Raw genomic sequence first — 24562 nt, 5'->3', positions numbered from 1 at the left:
TTGGAAAGGACTTTGGTATTTCCTGCTGTTTCAGCCTGTTTCCCTCTCTCCCTCCCCAGCACCTAATCCAAGCTCAGCATGGGTGAACAGCTGGATCTTAGTGTGCATTTCACAGGAAATAAAGGGGATGCCACGCCCTTTCTGACTTGTCTATCTCTTAGCAATTAGGATATAAAACCCAGAGTAGCAAGGGCTGGAAAGAGGAGGTGCTCAAAACTTGTCAGGTCACAGAAACAAAAGAGAAACCAAATTATTCCTTAATAGAAAGCCATATTGTGTACTTCAGGTACCATTAAATTAATGTATGAATTTAATGGAGCCTCAGAAGAAATGCCATCTAAGACATTATGAGAGGAACCCCAAATGAGCCCTCCTAAAGGGCACGCGGTGCGGCAGACGTTTGGCCTGGTGGCCAGGGAGCCCAGGTTCCGTCTCAAGGGTGCCTGGGTTCCATTCCCAGCTCTGGTTCTGGCTCCTGACTCCAGTTTCCTGCCAGTGCAGATCCTGGGAGGCAGCAATGAGGCTCAAGTAACTGGGCTCCTGCCACTCACGTGTGGGAGGCCTGGACTGAGTGCCTGCTTCCTAGCTTGGCAGGTGAGCACTTAGGGGAGTGAACCAGTAAACGAGGGATCTGTCTGCCTCTGTCTCTCAAACAAACAAACAAACAAGACTGAAAAAAGATGTACTGGTACATCTATAGAAGGCAGATTAATGCAATGACCTAGAACCCAGAAATTACCCAAATACAAATAGTAATTTAGTGTATGATAAAGACCTTTGAAACACTGTGTGGGGGGAGAACAGTGTTCATTAAATGAGGGGGGGATGTTACACTGCACATCTGTATGAATTTAGGCTTGACCCCTGTCTTCTTCCTTACCTCAAAAGTAGTCACATCACTGCTTACATTAATTAGTTGATATATCTTAATAATACAAAAAATTCCTTTGAAAACATGAGAGTGCATTTTTTTTGACAGGTAGAGTTATAGACAGTGAGAGAGAGAGAGAGAGAGAGAGAGAGAGGTCTTCCTTCCGTTGGTTCACCCCCAAAATGGCCACTATGGCTGGCGCGCTGCACCTATCTGAAGCCAGGAGCCAGGAGCTTCCTCCTGGTCTCCCATGTGGGTGCAGGGCCCAAGCACTTGGGCCATCCTCCACTGCCTTCCCGGGTCACAGCAGAGAGCTGGATTGGAAGAGGAGCATCCGGGACTAGAACCCGGGGTGCCGGCGCCGCAGGCGGAGGATTAGCCTAGTGAGCCGCGGCCCTGGCCTGCATGTTTTGTCTCCCCATATCAGAACACCAGTGCAAAATCTGGCTACCCTGTTTCCAATGGCTCCCTGCTAATGAGCCTAGGAAAACAGGGGAAGATGGTCCAAATACATGAGACCCTGCACCCACTTAGGAGGCCCAGATGGAGTTCCAGGCTCCTGCCTTTGGCCAGGGCCCATCCTGGCTGTTGAAGCCATTTGGGGAATGAACCAGTAGATGGAAGATCTCTTTCTCTGTTTTTCCCTTTCTCTGTCACTCTGCCTTTCAAATAAATCTTTAAAAAAAAAAAAAAAGTAAAACCATGAGAAATAAATAATCTTGGAACAGGGAGAGCCTTTCTTAAAAATCAGGAAAACTGTCTCTCTCTCACTGTCTAACTCTGCCTGTCCAAAAAAAAAAAAAAAAAAAAAAAATCAGGAAAACTAAGAAGCCAACCCCAGAACCCTAAGACCAATCTGATGGCTCACAAATCCCAGTCTATCCACATTTTACAATTTTTAAAATTAATCACTGAGTTAAAAATTGAGAGATCTCCCCCCACCAAAATCTGAATTTCCAACTTCTCCTGAGAAATGGGAAGATGTGGCCTAGCCCCCTGTAGCTCAGACAGGTTGGCTGAAGCTGCAGCCCCGCCCCCTCCCTGGCCAAGGCTTCCCCTCCTGGGTCGCAGTCACCTTTGTCTCCTTCACTGCCTCTTGGCTCAGCCACTGACTCCAACAACAAAAGGGAAGATGGACACGTGACCCCTGTTGCATCCACTCATCAGCTAAAAATGGAATATTATGAAAACCAGTGACAGTCACACACGAATTTTATTGAAAATGAGAAGCAAATGAGAGGCAAGGTAACCAATCGGGACCGACACTCCTTACCAGAGTGCGGCCCCCAACAGCGAGTTACACAGTTTTTTATAGTATTCTGTCCACTAGGGCTCACAATTTCAAATCGGGCCCCTGGTATGCAGTGAACAATAAAAAGAAAACCAGAATATGGTTGTAAGATAACAGTTAACATTAACAGATCCAAGATATGGTTGTAAGATAGCAGTGAAGGACATTATGTCAATGTGGTTCCTGGGAATTTGAGCCCACATAGTTTCACAAGATCCACCCTTAGCTGTTAGCAAGCAAAGCTAATATGTACAGAAGCAAGAGGTCTGCAGTTAGCTTTTAGCCACACTCATTCCACTTTGATTTTGACTCTACATTTCCCCTTTTCTAGACACTAATCAAACCTGGGTTCATCTTCTTTAGTACTTTTTAGGATTCATAATTTGCTTTCAGGACCATTAACTTCGCTGTGCTAATTCTTTCTCTATCATATCTAGTAACACAGTTTATAATGCATGGGCCTATAAGCAGGGCTAGGAAAATCAGAATGACAGGGCCAGCCAGTGCCGATAGTAGAATGGTAAGCCATGGAGAGCTGGCGAACCAACCCTGGAACCATCCATAGCTTTCTTGTCTAGTTACAGTTGCTTTTTTATTTATTCTAAGAATGCCTTAGGCCAATGATGTCCTAGTCTACAGTCAGCCACTTGGGACTGCCTCTGAAACGAAAGTTTAGGTAGCTGCCAGACAGTTCCCGAAGGTGACCGTGCACACCAGTCCAAGGACAAGAAGTCCACTGGAGTGGTGGTCAGAAGACCTGATTTTCCTATCTGGCTTGCTCATGATAAAACAAAAGAGCCCTCAGAGAGTGGGGTTAGATTTGAAAACATAAATATTTCCAGAAAATCACCAATGTCCTCTAAATTTTAAAACTGCCTGGCAGGAAGCTGTACAAATGTTTCTCATTTTAAGATTTATTTATTTGAAAAGCAGAGTGACTGACATACAGAGGGAAAAACAGAGAGAAATCTTCCATCTGCTGGTTCACTGCCCAAATGGCTGCAATAGCCAGTGCTGGCCAGGCCAAAGCCAAGAGCCCAGATCTCTATCCGGATCTCCCACATGGGTGCAGGAGCTCAGGTACCTAGGTCATCTTCTGCTGCTTTCTCAGAGAGCTGGATCAGAAATGGAGCAGCTGGGACTTGAACCACACTCTGATATGGCATGGTAGTTTGTAGGCGATGTCAGCCTGGCCTCAATGCTGACCCCCAAAGTTGTTTTTACTATACTATCCTATACAAGTATATACCTATAAAATATTAAATATATGCTTTGAAAGATGGGGGGAGAGAGAAAGGTGTCAAGTCCCTTGGATCACTTCCCAAAAGCCCACAGTAGCCAGGGCGGCTGAAGTTGAGAAACGGGAACTCAATAGAGGTCCCCCACCTGGGTGTTAGGGACCCAACTAACTGGGCTGCCCATCGCCTGCCCGTCCCCCATCACCTGCAACCCCCAGGGGCTGCACTGGCAGGAAGCTAGATTGTGGAGCCAAGCAGGATCTGCACCCAGGCTCCCCTGCTCGGGCAGAGGGCACCTTAAACCCACATCCTAACTGCCAGGCCGAGCGCCTGCCCTGCAGAGCCGCCTTCTACTGTAGTTGTTTTGTTCTCAGCTCTCTGCTTGCTTTCTCAGGCCGTGGCTTCTCTACCGTGTTTGGCTACCTTATAATGTGAGGGACAGAGTTCTCACGGGTTCCCCATCTGAAACGCATGCCTGTTCATTTATCAGGAACCATCGACGTATCTTAAATAACTATGGGAGGGCCGGCGCCCTGGCTCACTTGGCTAATCCTCCGCCTTTGGCGCCGGAATCCCATATGGGCGCCGGGTTCTAGTCCTGGTTGCTCCTCTTCCAGTCCAGCTCTCTGCTGTGGCCCGGGAGGGCAGTGGAGGATGGCCCAAGTGCTTGGGTGCCTGCACCCGCGTGGGAGACCAGGAGAAGCGCCTGGCTCCTGGCTTCGGATTGGCATAGCTCTGGCCGTAGTGGCCATTTGGGGGCGATGAACCAACGGAAGGAAGACCTTTCTCTCTGTCTCTCTCTCTCACTGTCTTTAACTCTACCTGTCAAATAAATAAATAAATAAATCTTTAAAAAAAAAAAAACACCAGAAATAACAGTGTCCTGCACAGGCTAGAACTGTGTTTTTTTTTTTTTTTAAATAACTGGGAAGTCCTGAAGCAGCACTGGTGTGAGAGACTACATTTCCATCGACCACTCAGGCATAACCCGGGATCACAGAGCGCTGACGTGTGCTTCCTACAGAGAAGTTCACTTCTCTCCACTCTGAGAAGCTAGAACAGCTTCTAGGTTTGGAGGTGGAGGTCTCAAGTTATTGTTTATCTTCTGCTGGACGATTAAACTGAAAACTTCCCACAGTGCCTTCTGTCAAAGCCCCAAACACAGAGCGTCAGCTGTACTTGAGCAAGTCGTCCCCGCCCCCTGCTGTCTGATTGCATTTGCTTGACCTAAGTGTCCTAATTCTGTCATTTTTGTCTTTTTATTTTTGGCATTTTGTCTAAAGTATTTTTTTTTTTTTTGCAGATACACAAAGGACTATTTTGAATGTCTTAAACCAATCTGAAAATCTTTATATCAGTTAAACTGATCGACTCATTTATTTAGCGGATATTCACAAACGATACTCTTGCTGTTTGCCCTTCCTTGCCCAGGCACCCTTCCCTATACTTTTTGTTTGTTTGTTTAGAGATTTATTTATCTAAAAGGCAGAGGTACAGAGAGAGGGAGAATCAGAGAGAGAAATCTTCCATCTGTTGGTTCACTCCCCAAAAGGCTGCAACAGCTGGAGCTGGGCTGATCTGAAGCCAGGAGCTTCTTCCGGGTCTCCCATGTGGGTGCTTGGGCTATCTCACTGCTTTCCCAGGCACGTTAGCAGGGAGCTGGATCGGAAGTAGAGCAGCTGGGACTTGAACCTGCACTCCTATGGGATGCTGGTGCTGCAGGCAGTGGCTTTACCCACTATGCCACAGCGCCGGCCCCTCCCTATACTCTTCGAACACAAATGGGTTTTGAGCATCGGGTCAGTTAGGACTGTTTGCAATCAACCAGCTCCAGCAACAAGGGCCCAGTTCATAGTGAGGCAGAGGCCTCTGTCTTTTAATTAAACTTGAGTCTAACTGACATGATGAAAGTGTGGTAGAAGCCTTCCCAAGGTTAAAAGAAGAAGGGAGACATCTGTCCTGGGAATGAAATGTGGTTATCTGCTGGCCTGTGAATGCTTCAACTGTACTCTCTCTGCTTCTGTGTAACCATTTCAGGTTCTGCTTGTTAATACAGAGCCATGGTGTTAACCCTTGCCAGACAGCAGACGGCTCAGTATGTGTGTAAAAAAAAAAATCTTGTTCGGGCTCAAGATTTCCAGTAAGAAATTCCACCTGGGCCTTATGCGGGCATAATAAAAGACTGCTTCCTGTTAGGAGGCCTGGGGGTCCTGTCTCTGTACATGAATCCTGCTACAAAAGAAGCCCGCGATCCACAGCAGAAAGAGAAGATGTTCGCGCAGCGCTCTCGGGGCCTGAGGGGTGTAAAGGTGGACTTGCCTTGTTCCTGAGTCCCCGCTTTATGTCCCAATCTTCAGCCACATGGCTTCTGTCTACCAGGAGCCAACACGCTCCTAATTCACATTTACTCTCTTCGTTAGGTGCATCCGATTCTGGGGGTCATTTAGTCCCCATTGCAAATTCTTGGGAAAGGAATTGAGTTGGATTCGGCTTGGGTCAAACCCAGAGGCCAGTCAACGGTGACCAGGATACGGTGCCCCGTGGAGTGGGCGCTCACACTTCTCTCTGCAAGCTTGTGGTGGACACACTGAGGCAGAGTGCACTGGCTACATAATTTGCTGGACCCTCTGAAAAATGAAAATGCAGGTCTCTGCATGTCAAACATTTTAGTATTTTGAAATTACAAACAATACTGCAATGGATAACTTTCTGCGTGTGTATTTTCCTATTGTTGGAGGTGTATCCTCAAGTATCTTGGGACCAGTGCTGTGGCATAGCTGATAAAGCCGCCGCCTACAGTGTCGGCATTCCATATGGGAGCCGGTTCAAGTCCCAGCTGCTCCACTTCTGATCCAGCTCTCTGCTATGTCCTGGGAAAGCAGTGGAAGATGGCCCAAGTCCTTGGGCCCCTATACTCATGTGAGAGCTCCTGGCTCCTGGCTTTGGAATAGCCCAGCTCCAGATGTTGCAGCCATTTGGGGAGTGAACCAGCGGATGGAAAACTTCTCTCTCTCTCTTTCTCTCTCTGCCTCTGCCTATCTATAACTCTGCCTTTCAAATAAAATAAATATTTAAAAAAATGATTGGCCGGTGCCACGGCTCAATAGGCTAATCCTCCACCTGCAGCACCGGCACCCAGGGTCCTAGTCCCGGTCGGGGTACCGGATTCTGTCCCGGTTGCTCCTCTTCCAATCCAGCTCTCTGTTGTGGCCTGGGAAGGCAGTGGAGGATGGCCCAAGTACTTGGGCCCTGTACCCGCATGGGAGATCAGGAGAAGCACCTGGTTCCTGGCTTCAGATCAGCGCGGTATGCCAGCCCCAGTGGCCATTGGGGAGTGAACCAATGGAAAAGGAAGACCTTTCTCTCTCACTGTCCACTCTGCCTGTCAAAAAAAAAAAAAAAAAGATTATCTTTTTTCCCTTCCGATTATCCTCCCTAGGGAATTGAAAGCCCTGTTGATGCTCCTGTCTGTTTTCCCTCCTAGCTCTCACTACTGGAGTCTGTGATCTCTGTGACAATATGCACCATTGTGATCAAGAGTATGTTTTTTGGGGGGCTGGCATCGTGGCACAGCAGGTGACGCTGGCGTCCCAGCTGTTCTGCTTTCAATCAAGCTCCCTGCTAATGCACCAGAGGAAGATGGCCCAATACCTGGGCTCCAGCCCCCCTTGTGGGAGACCAGGATGGAATTTCTGGCTCCTGACCTTGGCCCAGCTGTTGAAGCCATTTGGAGAGTGAAACATTGGATGGAAGATCTCCCTCTGTGTTTCTCCCTCTCTCTCTCTCTCTGTTGCTCTGCCTTTCAAATAAATATTTTTTTAAAAAGATCCATTTTCTGAGAAATCCTTCACTCTGTTTCTGATCATTTTGGTGGCAAATTGTGTGTACATCAGAATCACCTGCAAACTTGGGAACATCGCAGCGCCTACACGAGCTTCAGGCAGATTCTGGTCCTGGTGTGGGACTCGGGCACCTGTGGTTTCTGAAGTGCCCCAGAAATTCCAAGATTGAAAACTACAGGCTGAAACTCTTGGAACCCTACAACGCTCTCCCGGCCCCCGCTGCACTCCTTGTTATTTGAGCATTGAGCCAGCTGCCAGAGCAAACCTTGGCTCACTGGGAGGTGCTCCAGCAGAGTTCCTGACATTTTACCTGGAGGAGAATAAGTACCAGCCAGCCTAATTCAGGGTTCAGTGAGATGGGAGCTCAGCCTTGCTGAGACCAAGCCCTTCCTCACACAGCGTCTGGATGACAGGTACAAGTGACTTCAGGCCTGGAAGGGAGAATTTAAATTTCTCTTCCTCCCTTTCAATACATGGAGCTGGGTACTCTCCTTTTGTAGTTAGTAGTAATAATAAAGTTTAACCCTTGTAAGGAAAAGTCCGCCAATTGCCTTGTTTATTAAACCAAAGATACTATGACTTATCAGGCATGCATATGTGTTGTATGTCCATATTGGAGTGCTGGTTTGAGTCTCAGCTACCCTGCTTCTGATCCAGCTTCCTGCTAAGGTGCCTGGGAAGGAATCAGAGGATGGCCCAAGGACTTGGGCCCCTGCCGCCATGTGGGAGACCAGGATGAAGTTTTGGGCTCCTGGCTTTGTACTGGCCCAGACCTGGCTGCTGTGGCCATTTAGGGAGTAAACCAGCGGATAGACAATCTCTCATCTTAAATCTTAACAGAAAAGAAAATAAAAAAGGAAATATGAGAACCGGTGTTTGGTGCAGCAGTCAGCTTTGGGGACTGGTAGTGTGGCATAGCAGGTAAAGCGACGCCTGCAACGCCAGCATCCCATATTCATGTCCTGTCCAGCTCCCTGCTAATGGTCTGGGAGAGCAGCAGAGCATGGCCTAAGTGTCTGGGCCCTGCCACCCACGTGGGAGATCTGGAAAAAGCACCTGGCTCTTGGCTTTGGCCTGGCCCAGCCCTGGCTGTTGCAGCCATTTGGAGAGTGAACCAGTGGGTGGAAGGCCTCTCTCTCTCTCTCTCTCTTTCTCTCTTTCAAAGAATTAAATAAATTTTAAAAATAAAAAAGACTCTTTTAGGATACCCACCTCCCATATCAGAGTTCCTTGTTTGCGTGCTGGCTACTCTGTGCTCCTGATCCAGCTTCCTGCCAATGTGCAGGCTGGGAAGACAGCAGCTTTTGACTCAAATACTTGGGTTTCTGCCACTCAGTGTGGAGACCCAGATGGAGTTCCAGGCTCCTGGCTTCGACCTGGCCCTGTCTTGGCTGTTGTGAGCATTTAGGACATTTATTTATTTGAAAGGCAGAGTGAGAGAGAAAGAATGAGTGAGGGACATACACACACACACACACACACACACACACACAGATGTCTTCCATTTGCTGGTTCACTCCCCAAATGCCCACAAATGAGTTGCAGGACAGGAACTGGTGCTCATACAGCATGCCAGGATTGTAGGCAGCGGCTTCACAAAGCTCGCCCCTCTAAAGTGGTTTTATTTTTATTTTTTTAAAAAGATTTATTTTATTATTTAAAAGGCAGAGTTACAAAGAGGCAGAGGCAGAGGCAGAGAGAGAGGTCTTCCATCCATTGGTTCACTCCCCCAGATGGTTGCAACGGTTGGAGCTGTGCCGATCCCAAGCGAGGAGCCAGGAGCTTCTTCCAGGTCTCCCACGTGGGTGCAGGGGCCCAAGGACTTGGCCATCTTCCACTGCTTTCCCAGGCCACAGCAGAGAGCTGGATTGGAAGAGGAGCAGCCAGGACTAGAACCGGCGCCCACGTGGGATGCTGGCACTGCAGGCGGCAGCTTTACCTGCTACACCACAGCACTGGCCCAGCCGCAGGCCACTCCTTTGGATGGCATTTTGGCTGTGTTCAGGGCACGTGAAGGAGTGCAGACCGCAGCTTAAATCACTGCATTTGTTCAGACGGGGTAAATACTCGAGGTCTCAAGAAAATGACATGCCTTAGCGGGAAGCGACTTGTAAATCACAGCTAACACATACTGGGTGTTTGCTCGTCTAGGCACCATGTGTCAGCTCGTGGGATCCTCCCAGGAACCCTGTAAGTACTGTTACCATCACCCCCATTTTACAACACGAGAAGCCGGGGTGCAGAGGCTGCAGCGCTGCCCTGGGGGTGCAGCGGGCCAGGGGTGGAGACGGGCTTGCAGCCTACACAGCGGGACCCAGCCCGGGTCGGGAGCCTCTGCCTCTCCTTCTTGTGACAACCCCCAGCATCTAATAAGTTCCCGCCCACGGTATCTCGTCGCAGGTTGGTCGGATGGAGCGCTGGTTCGCTCCAGATCGGCTTCTGCTCAGTGCCGGGTACTCGGTAAAACCTTAGACGAAGGCCCACACAATGCCACCGTACTTTTCTCTGGGACCAGCGGCATATTTTCATAATAGGAAACAGTTTTTCACGAGAGACCCACAGGTAGCCTGCGTGCGAGGAGAGCACGCGGCCGCATTGCACACTCCAGCATCAGGGGACGGGCTTTCCCGCTTTCCTACGTCAATGGGACCTTCTTTCCGGAACCTTTCCTGCGGAGCCCCAGGCAGCCCGCCCGGACAACACCGCTGAACACACAACAGAGCAAGAAGTAGTAGGTTAACCATATGCCTGAAACTTCTAGCTGATTTACAGGTCCCCAGAGAAAATGGCCTCAAACTATCGCCCTTTTAAAAGTCACTATTAGCGACAGCACTTTTATAGCTGAAAAAAAGGATCACAACTAATCAGTTCCGAGGGAGCGTGTATTACTTTTTGGTTAGGCATACATTTGGGCAGCCCGCTGGAAACGAACAAGGAAGGCGGGGGAAGCCAGCGGAAGCGGCGGGTCCTTCCAAGTCAGAAAGTCTCCGGAGCTGGCGCCCGGCTCTCCTCGGCGTTCTGCACTTAGACGCAGGTGTTAGAAGCGAGTCGGGGGGCGAGCTTTTGTTGCCGGGCGGCCAGAATCAGCAGGGATGAACCTCGAGTTGCTCGGTGAGGAGGGCTGTGGCTGCGTCCTAGAGAACCGTGTGGTCCTGGAGGGAGGGGACCCGGCGGGAGGGGGCACCGGCTGCAGCCTCGGGGATCCGGTGCTGCGCCGAGTCTCTGGGCGCCCCTGGATGGAGCAGTAACAGGCGCTGGGAGCCCAGCTTCTGACCAGACGGCATGCATTGCCTGTCCCGAGGCCACTTCCAGGTCGGTTGAGGAGCGACAGGGACGCAGAGCTGTGATTTCAAGGACCGCAGGTGCCGGGGCAGCCCCGGGCAGGCAAGACCAGAGTTGTTGTGGACGGGCTCTGAGAAGTGAGGCTGGGAAAGGGTTTCAGGGGTTTGGGCGCCGGGACAGGGCAGGTCTTTTTGTAAAATCACGGGATGTCTAAGGAGGGGATTTGGAGGTATTCTAGAAGTGCCTTATCGAACAGATGAAAAAAGGCTCAAACGGTCGTGAGGAGCCAGTAAGCAAAGCCAATGGCATGGCTGGCACTGGAACCCGGTTATCCTGACGAGCGGTTTAAGGTTCTAGCTGCTGGGAATGATGTGTGGGACGCTGAGGTGGGAACCGCAGAGGCAGCTGTCCCTTGTCGCCTTCCCTGCCTCCTGCTCAAGTTCTCGAGGTCTTTGCACTGGTGCTAGGTGTTGTGAGCATGGTCGCTAGGGATGTCGGGTTCCCGGGGAGGCCTCCACCGTTGGCCGTGTTTAAGGGTTAGGTTTCTCTTAAAAAGAAGAATTAGACTGTCCAGAGGGCTACAGAGGTAATTTAAGGAGAGGTCTTTGCCTTTAGGGAGCTGCTTGTGCAGAGGGAGATGAGGGTGGGTGTGGACGGAGCTGCTTGTGCAGAGGGAGATGAGGGCAGGTGTGGACGGAGCCCTACTACCGAAGCGGTGGCTGGAAGCACCCTGGAAGACTCATTACCAAATGCAAAGAAGAGTGCGTGCGTGCCCTTGGGCAGCGGGAGAGAGGCCCCCAGCTCCTGCAGCTGATTTGAGTGGCCGTCGTGTGGCGCTGCGGGGAGGAATGCTGGTAGAAATGTCTGCGTGAGGACACAGCGAGGGAACCCCTGGAGGATTCTGCTGCGTGACCGGCGTGTGGTGCTGTGAGTGAAGAGAGGGCCAGGCGACGGGGCCGGCGCCGCCTGTTCTGTAGAGGTTCCTGGAGGCCAGACTGGGACGTTTGTGCTTAGGAAAGGGGGGTGCCTCCGTTGCAGGGTTCTGCTGTGGTGGGTGAGGCGGTCGGAGCTGTGGTGGGCGTGAGGTTTATCTGAGAGCGGTGTGGGTTGAGTGTTTCAGTTGGGATTTGCACAGCTGGAGTAGATGAGTGATACGGGAGGAAAGACGTGGGGGAGTGGACAGGATTTGATAAGTGCGAGTGGTGAGGAAGAGAGTAAATTGACAAGTGGGAAGGAATAGTGGTGCTATCGATCAAATTTAAGGACATTGGGAGAGACGTTCAGTTGGGTTTGGATGTGTGGAGTGTGCATTTGAGGGCCCAGGAGACAGGTTTGGGTGTGCGAGATTGATAACCATCCCGGAGGCGGGCTCATCGAAACCTTGTGCCTGGAGGATGGGACCAGAGGAGAAGTGGGAGGATCTTGGATGATTGCCTGTAATTAGGGGATACTTTGGAGGAATAAGTGGTAACGATAAGTTAGCTAACAGTGATGTCCAAGTAGTGCTTCCTGTGAGCTGGGCGTGTTTTTAAGTGCCTTCCTCATACTTGACCATGCAGTGTGGCTACATGGCTAGTGTGGGGCCTTCCCATAGAAGTGACCTGGGCAGCAGAGAAGGGGCCGCTCTGTTTAGTCTCTGGGCAGTGTAGGACCCCACAGACATAGCAGTGATTTCAGGAAGGCGTGGGAGGGGACGTAGGGGCCGAGGGGAGCCTTGTTAAGAGTTCAGGAAAGGCCAGTCCTCTGATAGAGGTAGCAGGATGGCAGGAAATGGAAGATTCCGGAGGGTGAAACCAGCAAGCAGAATTTATTTAGCACTGGAGTATCAGACAAGTTAAAAAAGGGCCTGGGTTCAAAAGATGAAAATCTCTGGAAGCTGAGTTTTAAAGCCAGGAAGTTAATGATTGCAGATGCAGAAGAGACAGGAAGAGATGTGACTGTGGGCCCGCACCGAAGGGCACTGGTGGGACACGGGACGTGAAGGGTAATGTGCGCCTCGTGTGGTCGCCCGGGCCTCGCTTAGGCTTTACCTGCAGCCCCTCTGAGAGCACTGGAGACACAAAGTTAAATAAAGACAGCTTTCCTTTTCTTTTTAAAAGATTTATTTATTTGACTTAAAAGGCAGAGTTACAGAGAGGGAGAGGGAGAGAGAGAGAGAAAGAGAGATCTTCTATCTGCTGGTTCACTCCCCAGATGGTCCCTGGCCAGAACTGGGCCAGACTGAAACCAGGAGCTAGGAGCTTCATCCGGGTCTCCTATGTGGGCCATCCTCTGCTGCTTTCCCAGGTGCATTAGCAGGGCGCTGGATCGGAAGTAAAGCATCCGGGACTTAAACTGGTGCCCATATGGGATGCCAGCGTTGCAGGCGGTGGCTTAACTCGCTACACCACAGCGCTGGCCCTAAGACAGCTTTTCAAACTCATTTTTACCACACCTTCTGGTAAGAAGTAAACAGCCTATACACACAACACACACTATACACAAACACGCACTAAATCTCTAGAAATTGTGCTTGTTGAGCTGAGTCTCCTGATGTTTTCTGTCCTATTAAACTTGTGACTCAGCTAAATTTATATGCGATGGGTTGAGCCCTCCTCTTTGAAAAAACATTAAAATAAGATAAGTGCTTTTGCCCTGGAAGACGACACAAACTGTGGTGTGGAGCGCTGGAGAGGGAGCACGTAGTGGACTGCAGCTGGGAGAGCAGCCAGGAGCAAGCAATTCTGCGTGGTTGGCGGGGCTGACAGCAGGACTGGGGGTGGCTTCGCAGAGGGGCTGTCACTCACAGGTGGAACAGGGTTTTAGCAGAGGGCCGCCTCGGAGCAGGCGATTTCCCGTGCAGGGAACCAGAGTCGGGGCAGATGTTGAGGCCTGAGTGTGTGTGCAGTGTTCAGGGAAGGTTGGGAGTCTGCAGCTGGTGCTAGGCAGGGGGTAACTGAGGTTCTGTGTTAGGGGCTGACAGGGAAGTAGCCAAAGGTAAAATGAAAATACTAATTTCAGCCAGATTGGAAGTATATTTATTTATTTTTTTAAAGATTTATTTATTTGAAAGGTAGAGTTACAGATAGTGAGAGGGAGAGACAGAGAGAAAGGTCTTCCTCTGTTGGTTCACTTCTCAAATGGCCACAACAGCTGGAGCTGAGCCGATCCGAAGCCAGGAGTTTCTTCCCGGTCTCCCATGCGGGTGCAGGGGCCCAAGCAGTTGCGCCATCTTCCACTGCTTTCCCAGGCCACAGCAGAGAGCTGGATTGGAAGAGGAGCAGCCAGGACTAGAACCGGCACCCACGTGGGATGCTGGCACCGCAGGCAGAGGATTAACCCAGTGCACCATGGTGCCGGCCCCTGGAATTATTTTTTAAAGATTTTATTTGATAGAATAACAGAAAGGGAGCAATAGATCTGGCTCACTTCTCAAATGGCCAAATCTGGACCAGGCCAAAGCCAGACTCAGGGTCTCGCATGCGGGTGGTGGAGGCCTAGGCACTTGGACCATCTTTGGCTGCTATCCCTGACTTGACTCAGCATGCACAGCCCACTGGGACACAGTGCTGGCCCCGGATTGGAATTGTTTCTTAGATTTATACTTCTGTATAACTGATTGTACGATTCTAGGGAAATATATTGTGGAGTAGGGAAGGCTTTCAAGCAGGCGAGTGACAGGATGCCTTAGAGCGTTGGCTCTGGCAGCTTTGTGAAAACAGGCTGAGGCAGGCAAGTCAGATCCCGGGGGTGGAGTAATTCTGGTAGTGATGGGATGGGGGTGGCGTGGGACCAATTGTGTAGAAATTGGACTTGTCTAAAAGAAATCCCGACAGTGTCATTGCCTGTTCGATGGAGGCGGCAGAATGGAAACCACTGCTTGGGACCCGAACTCCTGCCGAGTAGGAAGCAGTAGGGCCAGTGGAGAAGAGATCTGGGAAATGCTGGCGCTCGTGGCAGTCCAGACTTCAGGGAGGAGGACTGAGGGGTCTGGAAGGGTGAAAGGCAATTTGGAGCAAGGATTCCAACGGGAAAACAGGAGGAGGTAGCTGAAGAAACCACTGGGGGCCCTGAGAGCTGCCTCGACTCCGACGCCCATGGGCGGTGCAGAAGAGGGGCGCGTAGCCACAGGTGGGCCTGTGAGGGGGCACCCACTTGGAAGCATGTGGGAGGGAAGCTCATGTGGCTGGAAGCCAGGAATGAAAGAGGCACCAAAAAAGGGTTTTCCGTGTCACGAGGAGTGTGAACAAGGAAGTCTTGTGCCTTTGCTGCATGGTGTGACACCGCAGGCACTCATTCAGCACTCGGGCAAGGATGGGGCGGCCTCTGGCCTAGTGGTTAAGACACCCTGGCCCCAGGTCCGAGTGCCTGGCTTCAGTGCCGACTCCAGCCTTGCTGCTGGCTCAAGTAATTGGGTTCTTGCCGCCTACTTGGGACACCAGGATGGAATTCTCAGGGCGCCTGGGGGTGAACTGGTGGATGGGAGCTCACTCGAGTGTGCACGCTCTCTCTGCTTCTCAAGTAATAAATTTAAAAACCACTCATTCAAGTATCTTTTATGTATGTGCCGACCATAGGCAAAGAGGAAAGTGTAATGCTTAAGCTGTTTTGCTTCTCTGGCAAAGAGGAAAAATAAGGTGAACAAGAAAAGCCCTCAGTGGGAAGAGATCTAAGGTGGTTCACTCAGTGGGGTTGGAGTGCATTCCTTGGCCCTGGACGGGCTTGCACCTGATACCACTGTTGATGATTGAGGATCATTGTCAGTGATTGAGGAAGACATTGAAAGGAGATGGGAAGATGTTTTGTTGTTGTTAAGGATTTATTTATTTACATATTTATTTATTTGAGAGGCAGAGTACAGAGAGGGAGAGACAGAGAAGTCTTCCATCTGCAAGTTCATTCCCCAGGTTGGCTGGAACTGCGCCAGTCTGAAGCCAGGAGCTTCTTCTGGGTTTCCTATGTGTGTGCAGGGACTGAAGCACTTGTGAAACCGATTTGCTTATCAATGTTTCCCATATCAACAAGGGTGTGGGCTCTTGCCACAAATTCAGAGATGAATTTTGAATACTGACTCAAATAGACCAGGCAAACATGGTAAATTTTAAGGATTTTATTCAGTGAGGATTTTATTCAGGAGAGTGAGGGTTCTAAGGCAGAAGGGGAAGTCAGGAAGTTAACTTGGGGCCATACCAAGCAGAGAGCAGGCCAGGCGCCACATGCAACAAGCGTTTGGTTATGGGCAGCTACAAGCAGCTTAGCACGGGTAGCGAAGTGAAGCAAAGGCAGAGAGCGTGAGGCGCGGGGCAACAAGGGGATCAAGGGCACGAGGCCCACCGTGCTCTAGCCTTTTATCCACTTCCAAAGGGGAGTGGTTAATTAGTCTGATTGGCAGGTGGGCGTACAGGGGTGGTCAGGTAGGGGCATGTGATCCCGCAGGGGGTGTGGAGAAGGTGTGGTCTTCCAGTTCACAGATCTAATGCATTTATCCTTTATGCCTTCTTACATCACTCGGACCGTCTTCCACTGCTTTCCAGGGCTGTTAGCAGGGAGCTGGATCAGAAGTGGAGCAGCTGGGACACAAACCGGTGCTCATATGGGATGTCAGTGCCACAGGAAGAGGCTTAGCCTACCACACCACAGCCCTGGCCCCACGATGGGCAAATTTTGACTTTCAATAAGGGGCAGATGTGTTTTGCCAAAACCTACAGTAGTAATTTGAGATCAAATTTAGCCAAAATTCTATAGTGTTTTAGTGTGGATATATTTAAGAATATTGAGGGTGCTTCAAAAAGTTCATGGAAAAGGGAATTAAAACAGTGTATTTTGGTGAAAAAATTTTGAAATCTGTGCATAATTTTTTCGTAATACACAGTTTCCGTGATCTTTTTGAAGTACATTCACATGGTTTCTAGGTCACATCCCAGTTTTGCCAGTTTTTAACTGTGCAATTAACTGTTAAGCCAAACTTTCATCTGTGAAATGGGGTTAATGACAGCCACTTAGTAGTGAATTGAGGGTTGAATGAGATAATATGAGTCTAGAAGTCTCCGTATAGGATCTGGCACATCCGTGTACAATGAGAAGTAAGCTGTTAATAAGTGGAGGTGTGGGCACCTCAGAGAAACACAGAGCCCACCTGTGTGGGTGAGCATCCCCTGCTGTGGGTGCAGCCCGTGGGTCTTTGACTTGTTAAGGTTTTTTCATTAGATCAGGGGTGGGGAAGTCCTGCCTGGGGACAGTATATGGCCAGCAAGATAATTTGTTCTGACCCTGGCAGAGCAACTGCAGATGGAACTCCAAATTCAGGAAATCTATAGCAAGCTCATTTTTTTAAAAAAAAAGTTTTAAGATTTTATTTATTTGAGAGGCAGAGTTAGAGAAGGAGAGGCAGAGAGAAAGGTCTCCCATCCTTTGGTTTACTCCCCAAATGTCCGCTATGGCTGGACCTGGGCCAACCTGAAGCCTGAAGCCAGGAGCTGCTTTCTAGGACTCCCACGTGGGTGCAAGGGCCCAAGTACTTGGGTCATTTTCCATTGCTTTTCAAGGCTGCCATAAGCAGAGAGCTGGATCAGAAGAGAAGCAGATGGTACATGAACCGGCACCATATGGGATGCTGGTGCCACAGGTGGAGGCTTAGCCTACTACGCCACAGCGCCAGTCCCTTAGCAAGTTCATCTTTAAGTAGATCATGTTGTAGGGCCCACAAATGATGTTATAAATAATCCCAATTGGGGCCAGTATCATGGCATAGTGGGTTAAGCCACCTCCTGCAACTCTGGGATCCCATATGGGCACCTGTTTGAGACCCAGATGTTCCACTTCCAATTCAGCTCCCTGCTAAGGTGCCTAGGAAAGCAGCAGAAGATGGCCCAAGTCCTTGGTCCCCTGTACCTATATGGGAGACTCAGAATAAGCTCCTGGGTTTGGCCTGGCACAGCCCTGGGCATTGTGGCTCTTTGGGAAGAGAACTGGTGGATGGATCTCTCTGTCTCTCTCTCTCTCCCTTTCTGTCAACCTGCCTTTCAAATGGATAAAAATAATTTTTTTTAAAATCCAAATTGTATAAAAAGTTTCCCTATTCCTGCATTAGATGCTTTTCAAATGAACAGATATTTACCAAAATAATGGAAATATTACAAATATACATATAGGGAAAGTTATCTTTTGGGGCTGGCTCTGTGGTATAGTAGGTTGGGCCTCCGCCTGCAGCACCATTACCCTAAGAGGGCACTGGTTCCAGTCCTGGCTACTTCACTTCTTGTCCAGCTCCCTGCTAACATGCCTGGGAAAGCAGTGGAGGATGGCCCAACTGCTCAGGCCTCTGTACCCACGTGGGAGAGCTGGAAGAAACTCATGGCTTCATATTGGCTCTGCTGTGGCCATTTGGGGATGGAAGACCCTCTCTCTGTGTGTCTCTCTGTAACTGTCTCAAATAAATAAAATAAATCTTTAAATATAAAGTTATCTTTCTGCCCCCCTTCAAATGTTAACTGGGTTTACCTTTTTATACCTTTTTCCTTGCTTATGTAAATCTAACTATGTATAGGTTTGTGAGGGCTTTGATTTTATTCTTTGTTGAAATATAACCTTTTTGTATACATTTGCAACTTGCTCTTTTCACTTAACAATATAAAATACCGTTTCTTGGGGTGGGTGTTTTATGCAGCCATTGAGGCGCTGCTTGGGATGCCTCCATCCCATATCGGAGTCCCTGGGTGTGATTCCTGACTCCAGCTCCCTGCTAATGCATTCCCTGGGAGGAAGCAGTGAGGGCTTCAGTTATTGGGTTCCCACCACTCACATGGGAGACCTGGGTTGAGTTTCTGGTTCCCAGCTTTGATGTTGGCTGTTACGGCATTTCCAGAGTGAAAAAGTGGATGAGAGCTGTCTCTTTTTGTCTCTCTAAATAAATAAATAAATTTGGCCTTATGTTTGAAAAAAAAAAATTTATTTACCTGGAATTTATTTACTTATTTTACCTGGAATTTATTTACTTATTTTATGAGCCACTGCCTGCAGTGCCAGTATCCCATATGGGCGCCGGTTTGAGTCCCGGCTGCCCCTCTTCTGATCCAATCTCTGCTATGACCTGGGAAAGCAATAGAAGATGGCCCAAGTCCTTGGGCCCCTGTACCCGCATGGGAGATTGAGAGGAGGCTCCTGGCTCCTGGCTTCAGAACAGCCCAGCTCTGGCTGGTGCAGTCAGCTGGGGAGTGAGTCAGCAGATGGAGGACCTCTCTCTCTCTGCTTTTCCTTCTCTTTCTGTGTAACTCTTTCAAATAAATAAATAAATCTTAAAAAAAAAAAAAAAAAAAAAGAATGAAGGAGAGAAAGAGGTCTCCCATCTGCTGATTCACTCCCCAGTGCCCACAACACATAGGGCTGGGCCAGGCCAAGGCCAGGAGCCAGGAACTCCGGTTCTCCCACAGCGGTGGTAGGGACCCAAATACTTCAGCCTTTACCTACTGCCTGCTGGGGTGCACATTAGCAGAAAGGTGGAATCAGGAATAGATTCCATGAGACTCCATCAGGACTCAAACCCAGGCACTCTGATATGGGATGCAGGCATCTTAAGTGGTGTCTTACCTCTGTGCCAAGTGTCCACCACTCATAAAAACCCATCTTGATACAGTTTCAGCAATTTCTGTTATTCTCTTTTTGGATAATTTTATGCATTCAGCCACCTTAAGTTTGAAAGAAAATAGATCAAAATATTTACCTTCTCTGTCACTTATTTACCTTTATTTTCATTTTTCTTAAATACAGATCCTTTTTTGATTAGTTTTAACGCTTTCACTTTTTGGTTTTCTATTTTTTTTTTTTTTAAAGATTTATTTCTTTGAAAGAGTTAGACACACAGAGAGAGGTATCTTGCATCCCCTGGTGCACTCACCGGATGGCTGCAACAATCTGGGGCCGGGCCAGGCTGAAGCCAGGAGCCTGGAGCTCCATCCAGCCTCCCACATGGGTGGCAGGGGCCCAAGCAATTGGGACATCTTCCACTGCTTTCCCAGGCACATTAACAGGGAGCTGGATTGGAAGTGGAGCAGCCACTTATATGAACTGGCACCCATATAAGATACCAACATTGCAGGTGGCAGCTTAACCTGCTACACCACAACACCTGCCCCTGCATTAATTTTTATGAAGGGCAAAGTCTAATAAAGCTGGTTTTCAAGCTTCTTCTAAGATGAACTCTTATTTGGACACCCAGTATGTAAAATACCTTTTTTTGGGCCTGTAGTTCCCAGAGTATAGTTTTAAAACCCAGTGTAATAAAATGTTTATGTAATTATATAAATAAACGCTGACAGATGGTGCTGCTGCTAAAATGAAACTTGTGGCAGACACCGTCGTGAAGCCGTCTTTTAGCTCAAGGTGATTGTTACTAATATTCCAAGGCCTCATTTAGTATAGGAAATGCATTCAGGGATGTCTGTACCAAAGTGTTCCTGGCTTAGGAAATAAGTATAGAAAACTGCCAGATGATGTTACAACCTAAATGCTAATATAGGAGCCCCCCCCTTTCCACTGGAGCTGTTTTCCAAGATCCCCGTAGATGCCTGAATGTACAGAACCAAACCCCACATGCAGTATGCTGTCTCCTGAATATGCATACATGGTAATGAGGCTTTGGGGTTGCTTGAGCACACTCACTGCAGTACCGTGACAGGTGACCTGGAAATTGAGATGGTACTAAGTGACTGATGGGCCCCTAGTGTACACCTCATGGCTATGCTGGACGCAAGGGTGATTCACTTCTTGGAAGTACAGTGTGGGTTGGGGTGAGATTTCATCATGCTACTCAGAATGGTGTGCAACTTGAAACTTAAAATCATTCATTTCTGGAATTTTTCTGTTTCATATTGTTGGCCCGTGGGTAACCAGATTGCAGGAAAGGGGAGGGCACTGTATTGGGAAGGGTGGCAATTGTTGCTGGTTGGCTGCTGTATTAATAGAGTTTTTAGAGAATAGTTGGGACTTAAGATAATTTAATTGGTTGATTGCATTCTTGCCTTTCCTTGGTCTTCTTTTTAGTAAATACGGAGATAAACTGAAATGCCCAAAGAAAAGGAAAAGACTGGCTAGACCTGCCTATGTCAGCAGTTCTCAAACTTTCTGATCTCAAGTGATCCCAAGAAATTGAGGAGCCCCAGAGAACTTTTCTTCTTGTGGGTTATATCTCCTGATGGTTACCAGTGTGGAAGTTAAAGCTGAGATTTTTTTTTTTTTTTTAAGATTTATTTTATTTGAAAGGCAGGGTTATAGAGAGAAGTATCTTCCATCCACTGGTTCACTCCCCAGATGGCTGCAACGGCCAGGGTTGAGCTAGGCCGAAGCCAGAGGCTTCATCCAGGTCTCCCACGTGCATTTAGGGGCCCAAGCACGTGGGCTGTGCTCTGCTGCTTTCCCGGGCACATTAGCAGGGATCCAGATCAGAAGTGGAGCAGCTAGAACTCAAACTGGTGTGCATGTGAGACGTTGGCCTTGCAGGCGATAGTTTAACCTGCTGTGCCACAACACTGGCCCTGAAAACTGAGGTATTTTTCAAGCTTATTTTATTTACTGTATTTTTTTTTTTTTTTTTAAGAGACAAAGATCTTCCATCCTCTGGTTCACTTCCCACAGAACTTGTGATAGCCAGGGCTGGGCCATATCGAAACTGGGAATCTGAAGCTTCATCTGGTTTTCCCATGGTGGGGGCAGGAACCCAAGGACTTGAGCCATCACCTGCTGCCTCCCAGGTGCACATTAGCAGGAAGATGGATCAGAAACGGAGTGACCTGGACTCCAGCCAGGCACTCATGTGGGGGCAACTTAACTGCTGTGTCAAGTGCCTGCCCCTAAGGCTTATTTTAAAATAACCCGTAAAATCAATAAATCTAACTCTTTGTGTGTGTGTGTGTGTGTGTGTGTGTGTTTATTTGACAGATAGAGTTAGACAGTGAGAGAGAGAGAGAGAAAGGTCTTCCTTACACTGGTTCACTCCCCAAATGGCCGCTATGGCCGGCACTCCGTGCTGATCGGAAGCCAGGAGCCAGGTGCTTCCTCCTGGTCTCCCATGCCGGGGCAGGGGCCCAAGCACCTGGCCCATCCTCTACTGCCTTCCTGGGCCACAGCAGAGAGCTGGACTGGAAGAGGAGCAACAGGACTAGAACCCTGCTCCCATATGGGATGCCGGCGCCGCAGGTGGAGGATTAACCAAGTGAGCCATGGTGCCAGCCCTCATTATGTGTTTTTACATGTAGTTATTTTGATTTTGAAAGCAAAATATGTAGAAGAATGACTGTTTTATATTTTTACAACTCTCTTCAGTGTTTGTTAAAGAGAAATTGGGTAGGTTCTCAGATCTGCCCTGCTTCTGCTCTGTGACAGTACCACAGGTCATATTGTCTTGTCAGTGTGTTTATGGGATGAGAAAAAAGGCAGATGCCATCCTGGTGTGGTAATGAAAATGGTCTGACCCTGTGGAGCCCTGCTCCATTTGCAGCGCCTGCTGGGCGCTGTCCCGGCGCTGTCCATCCGCGCCGTGTGGCATGTCTCTATCAACTCTTCTCTTTCTTTGTTGCAGAGTCCTTTGGGCAGAACTATCCAGAGGTAAGAGACTAGTTTTGTCGTGATTTTGGAAACAAGGTAAACTATCCAGTGTTTGTGTTTGAACAGAAATCGCTTTTTGATTCTTGTTTTTTGACAAAGAAGCCTTGAGTGTGATAAATCTGCTCTGGAAAGGAACTAAATAATTTTGAGCTGGGGGAAGTAAATAGGTGTGTTGCTGGAAATCTCATAATGCTGTTGTCAATGTACAGTTTTGAGATAGTACCGTCACCTGTACAGAGATTATTTTTCCCTCTGTCCTTTTCTAGTTTTGATCAATGTTTTTCCATAGTAATAATATGCATAAGTGTACCTTACATTTTTTTTTAAGATTTATTTATTTATTGGGGCCGGAGCTGTGGTGTAGTGGGTAAAACTGTTGCCTGCAGTGCTGGCATCCCTTATGGGCGCCAGTTTGAGACCCGGCTGCTCCACTTCTGATCCAGCTCTGCTATAGCCTTTTTAAAAAAAAAAAAAAAGATTTATTTATTTACTTGAGAGGCAGAGTTACAGACAGGGAGGTCTTCCATCTGCTGGTTCACTCCCCAAATAGTTGCAGTGGCTGGAGCTAGGCCAATCCACAACCAGGAGCCAGGAGTTTCTTTTGGGTCTCCCATGCAGATGTAAGGGCCCAGTGACTGCTTTCCCAGGCCATCAGCAGGTAGCTGGATCAGAAGTGGAGGAGCCCATGTGGGATGCTGGCGCCACAGGGATAAGCTTAACCTACTATGCCACAGCCCCAGCCCCAGTGTACCTTACCTTTAAAACACAAAAATATTTTATTAATAATTGGAATATATTCCTGTATAGTCATTGTTGTTATTTTAAAAGGCGTTATATTGATTAATATTATTTGTGTAGATTATTCCATGATTTTTTGTTATGATTTTTTTTTTTAAGAATAAATTCTCAGAGCTTTGATTACTGGGCTGATGGCTTTGACTCTACCTGTTTGCCCTTAGGAAGTCTGTACAAAGTTACAGTGATAAGAGATTGAGCACATCCATTTCCAAAAATCCTCTTTATTTGAAAAGCAGAGTCAATTTCTCTCTCTCTCTCTCTCTCTCTCTCTCACACACACACACACACACACACACACACACACACACACAGAAAGAGAACAGAAAGAGAAAGATCTTCCATCCACTGGTTTGTTCCCCAAATACCTAAAACAGCAAGGGCTGCCCCAGGCTGAAGCCGGGAGCTCTTTCTGGGTTTCTCATGTGGGTGGCAAGGACCCAAATACTTGGCCCATCGCCCTTTGCCTCCCAGGCACATTAGCTGGAAGCTGGATTGGAAGTGGAGGAGCCAGGACTCAATCAGGCACTCTTCTATGGATGCAGGCATCCAAGTGGTGGCTTAACCCACTGTACCACAACACCTTCTCAGTTTCCAGAAATTCTTGTTTAGCTTTTATAAATACTTCTTCATTCTGGCTCATCTAATAGGTATAAGACACACAGAGATTATTTTAGTATGTATTGTAGTTGAAATTCAAGAGAAGTGTTAAGAGAACCTTAAAGAGATCATTTGGATACCTAGTATTACTGTCTGTGTATTTTTTTTCATTTTTAGGAAGCTGATGGGACTTTGGATTGTATCAGCATGGCCCTGACGTGCACCTTTAACAGGTGGGGCACACTGCTCGCAGTTGGCTGTAACGATGGCCGAATTGTCATCTGGGATTTCTTGACGAGAGGCATTGCTAAAATAATTAGTGCACACATCCATCCAGTCTGTTCCTTATGGTAAGGATATTTTAAACTAGTATGAGAAATGTAGGTTAAATTAGGGGGAAGAATGGTGCCTGTATATTTGCCAGTTCAGGTAGCTCTTTTTAAATTCAGAATTTTGAATACTTAGCCATTGGTAATTTCTCATAGTTTATGTAGATCCTGACTAAACCATGGTGTCCTTGAAACACCTTTGTAGGAAGGAGTTTGCTGTAATGTGGATCTGTACCAGGCGTTGTCTTATATTGCAGTTCTGAAATGAGATATTTAAAGATTGCAGCTGTAGTGTAATTGCAATATTGATGGGATGGTTGGCTTGTCCAGCCTTGTGCAGATTCTTGAATTCCATCAATTTTAGTGACGATAAGCATGCCTAGTCCTTTAATGTAACATAGTGATTAAGGTTATAAAGCTGAAATCTACTCAGATATATGTCTATTGATTTTACTTCTGTTTGAAACTGCTTTGTTCACATCAGAAGTTTTGTATTGTGGGGCTTTTTTTTTTTTTTTTTTTTTTTTTTTAATGAACTTGGGATCAAAAAGAGGCGCCTCATCAGATCTGGTTACTTACCGTGCAGCTATTTCCTCTGGTTTAAATGGAAGCAGCAGTGATGGTGTAAAGGCAAGATGGGGAAGAGTCCTGAATCCCTGTCTAGGTTTGGCCTCTCACAGCTTTTCTCTAACATGCAAAATGGTAGCACTGGCTCCCTTCCAGGTTCTTTGTGTTTC

The 24562-nt window shown here is 48.1% G+C and overlaps 1 protein-coding gene across 11 annotated transcripts in view; it reads left to right on the top strand.

The window, feature by feature from the left end:
- Positions 1–10174: 10174 nt before the first annotated feature.
- Positions 10175–24562, top strand: part of RBBP5 (RB binding protein 5, histone lysine methyltransferase complex subunit) — a 37958-nt gene continuing 23570 nt past the window's right edge. For 6 of the 11 annotated variants that reach the window (XR_011381368.1, XR_011381367.1, XR_011381366.1 and 3 more), the window contains exons 1-3: positions 10197–10353; positions 22076–22101; positions 23674–23846. Coding sequence is in view for 8 of the 11 variants with exons in the window: in XM_008268527.4 (XP_008266749.1) it covers positions 10335–10353; positions 22076–22101; positions 23674–23846 (218 nt within the window). In the remaining 3 variants the exon portion in view is untranslated. Of the gene's footprint in view, positions 10354–10438; positions 10555–22075; positions 22102–23673; positions 23847–24562 lie in introns of those variants that run through there. The other 5 variants (XM_002717447.5, XM_070055177.1, XM_051821207.2 and 2 more) reach the window with 5 other exon arrangements.

The sequence above is a fragment of the Oryctolagus cuniculus genome, chromosome 13 (assembly GCF_964237555.1).
Source record: "Oryctolagus cuniculus chromosome 13, mOryCun1.1, whole genome shotgun sequence".
NCBI lineage: Eukaryota > Metazoa > Chordata > Mammalia > Lagomorpha > Leporidae > Oryctolagus > Oryctolagus cuniculus.
Note: the sequence above shows the minus strand (reverse complement) of the source record. Positions and strands in the feature narration are given on the sequence as shown.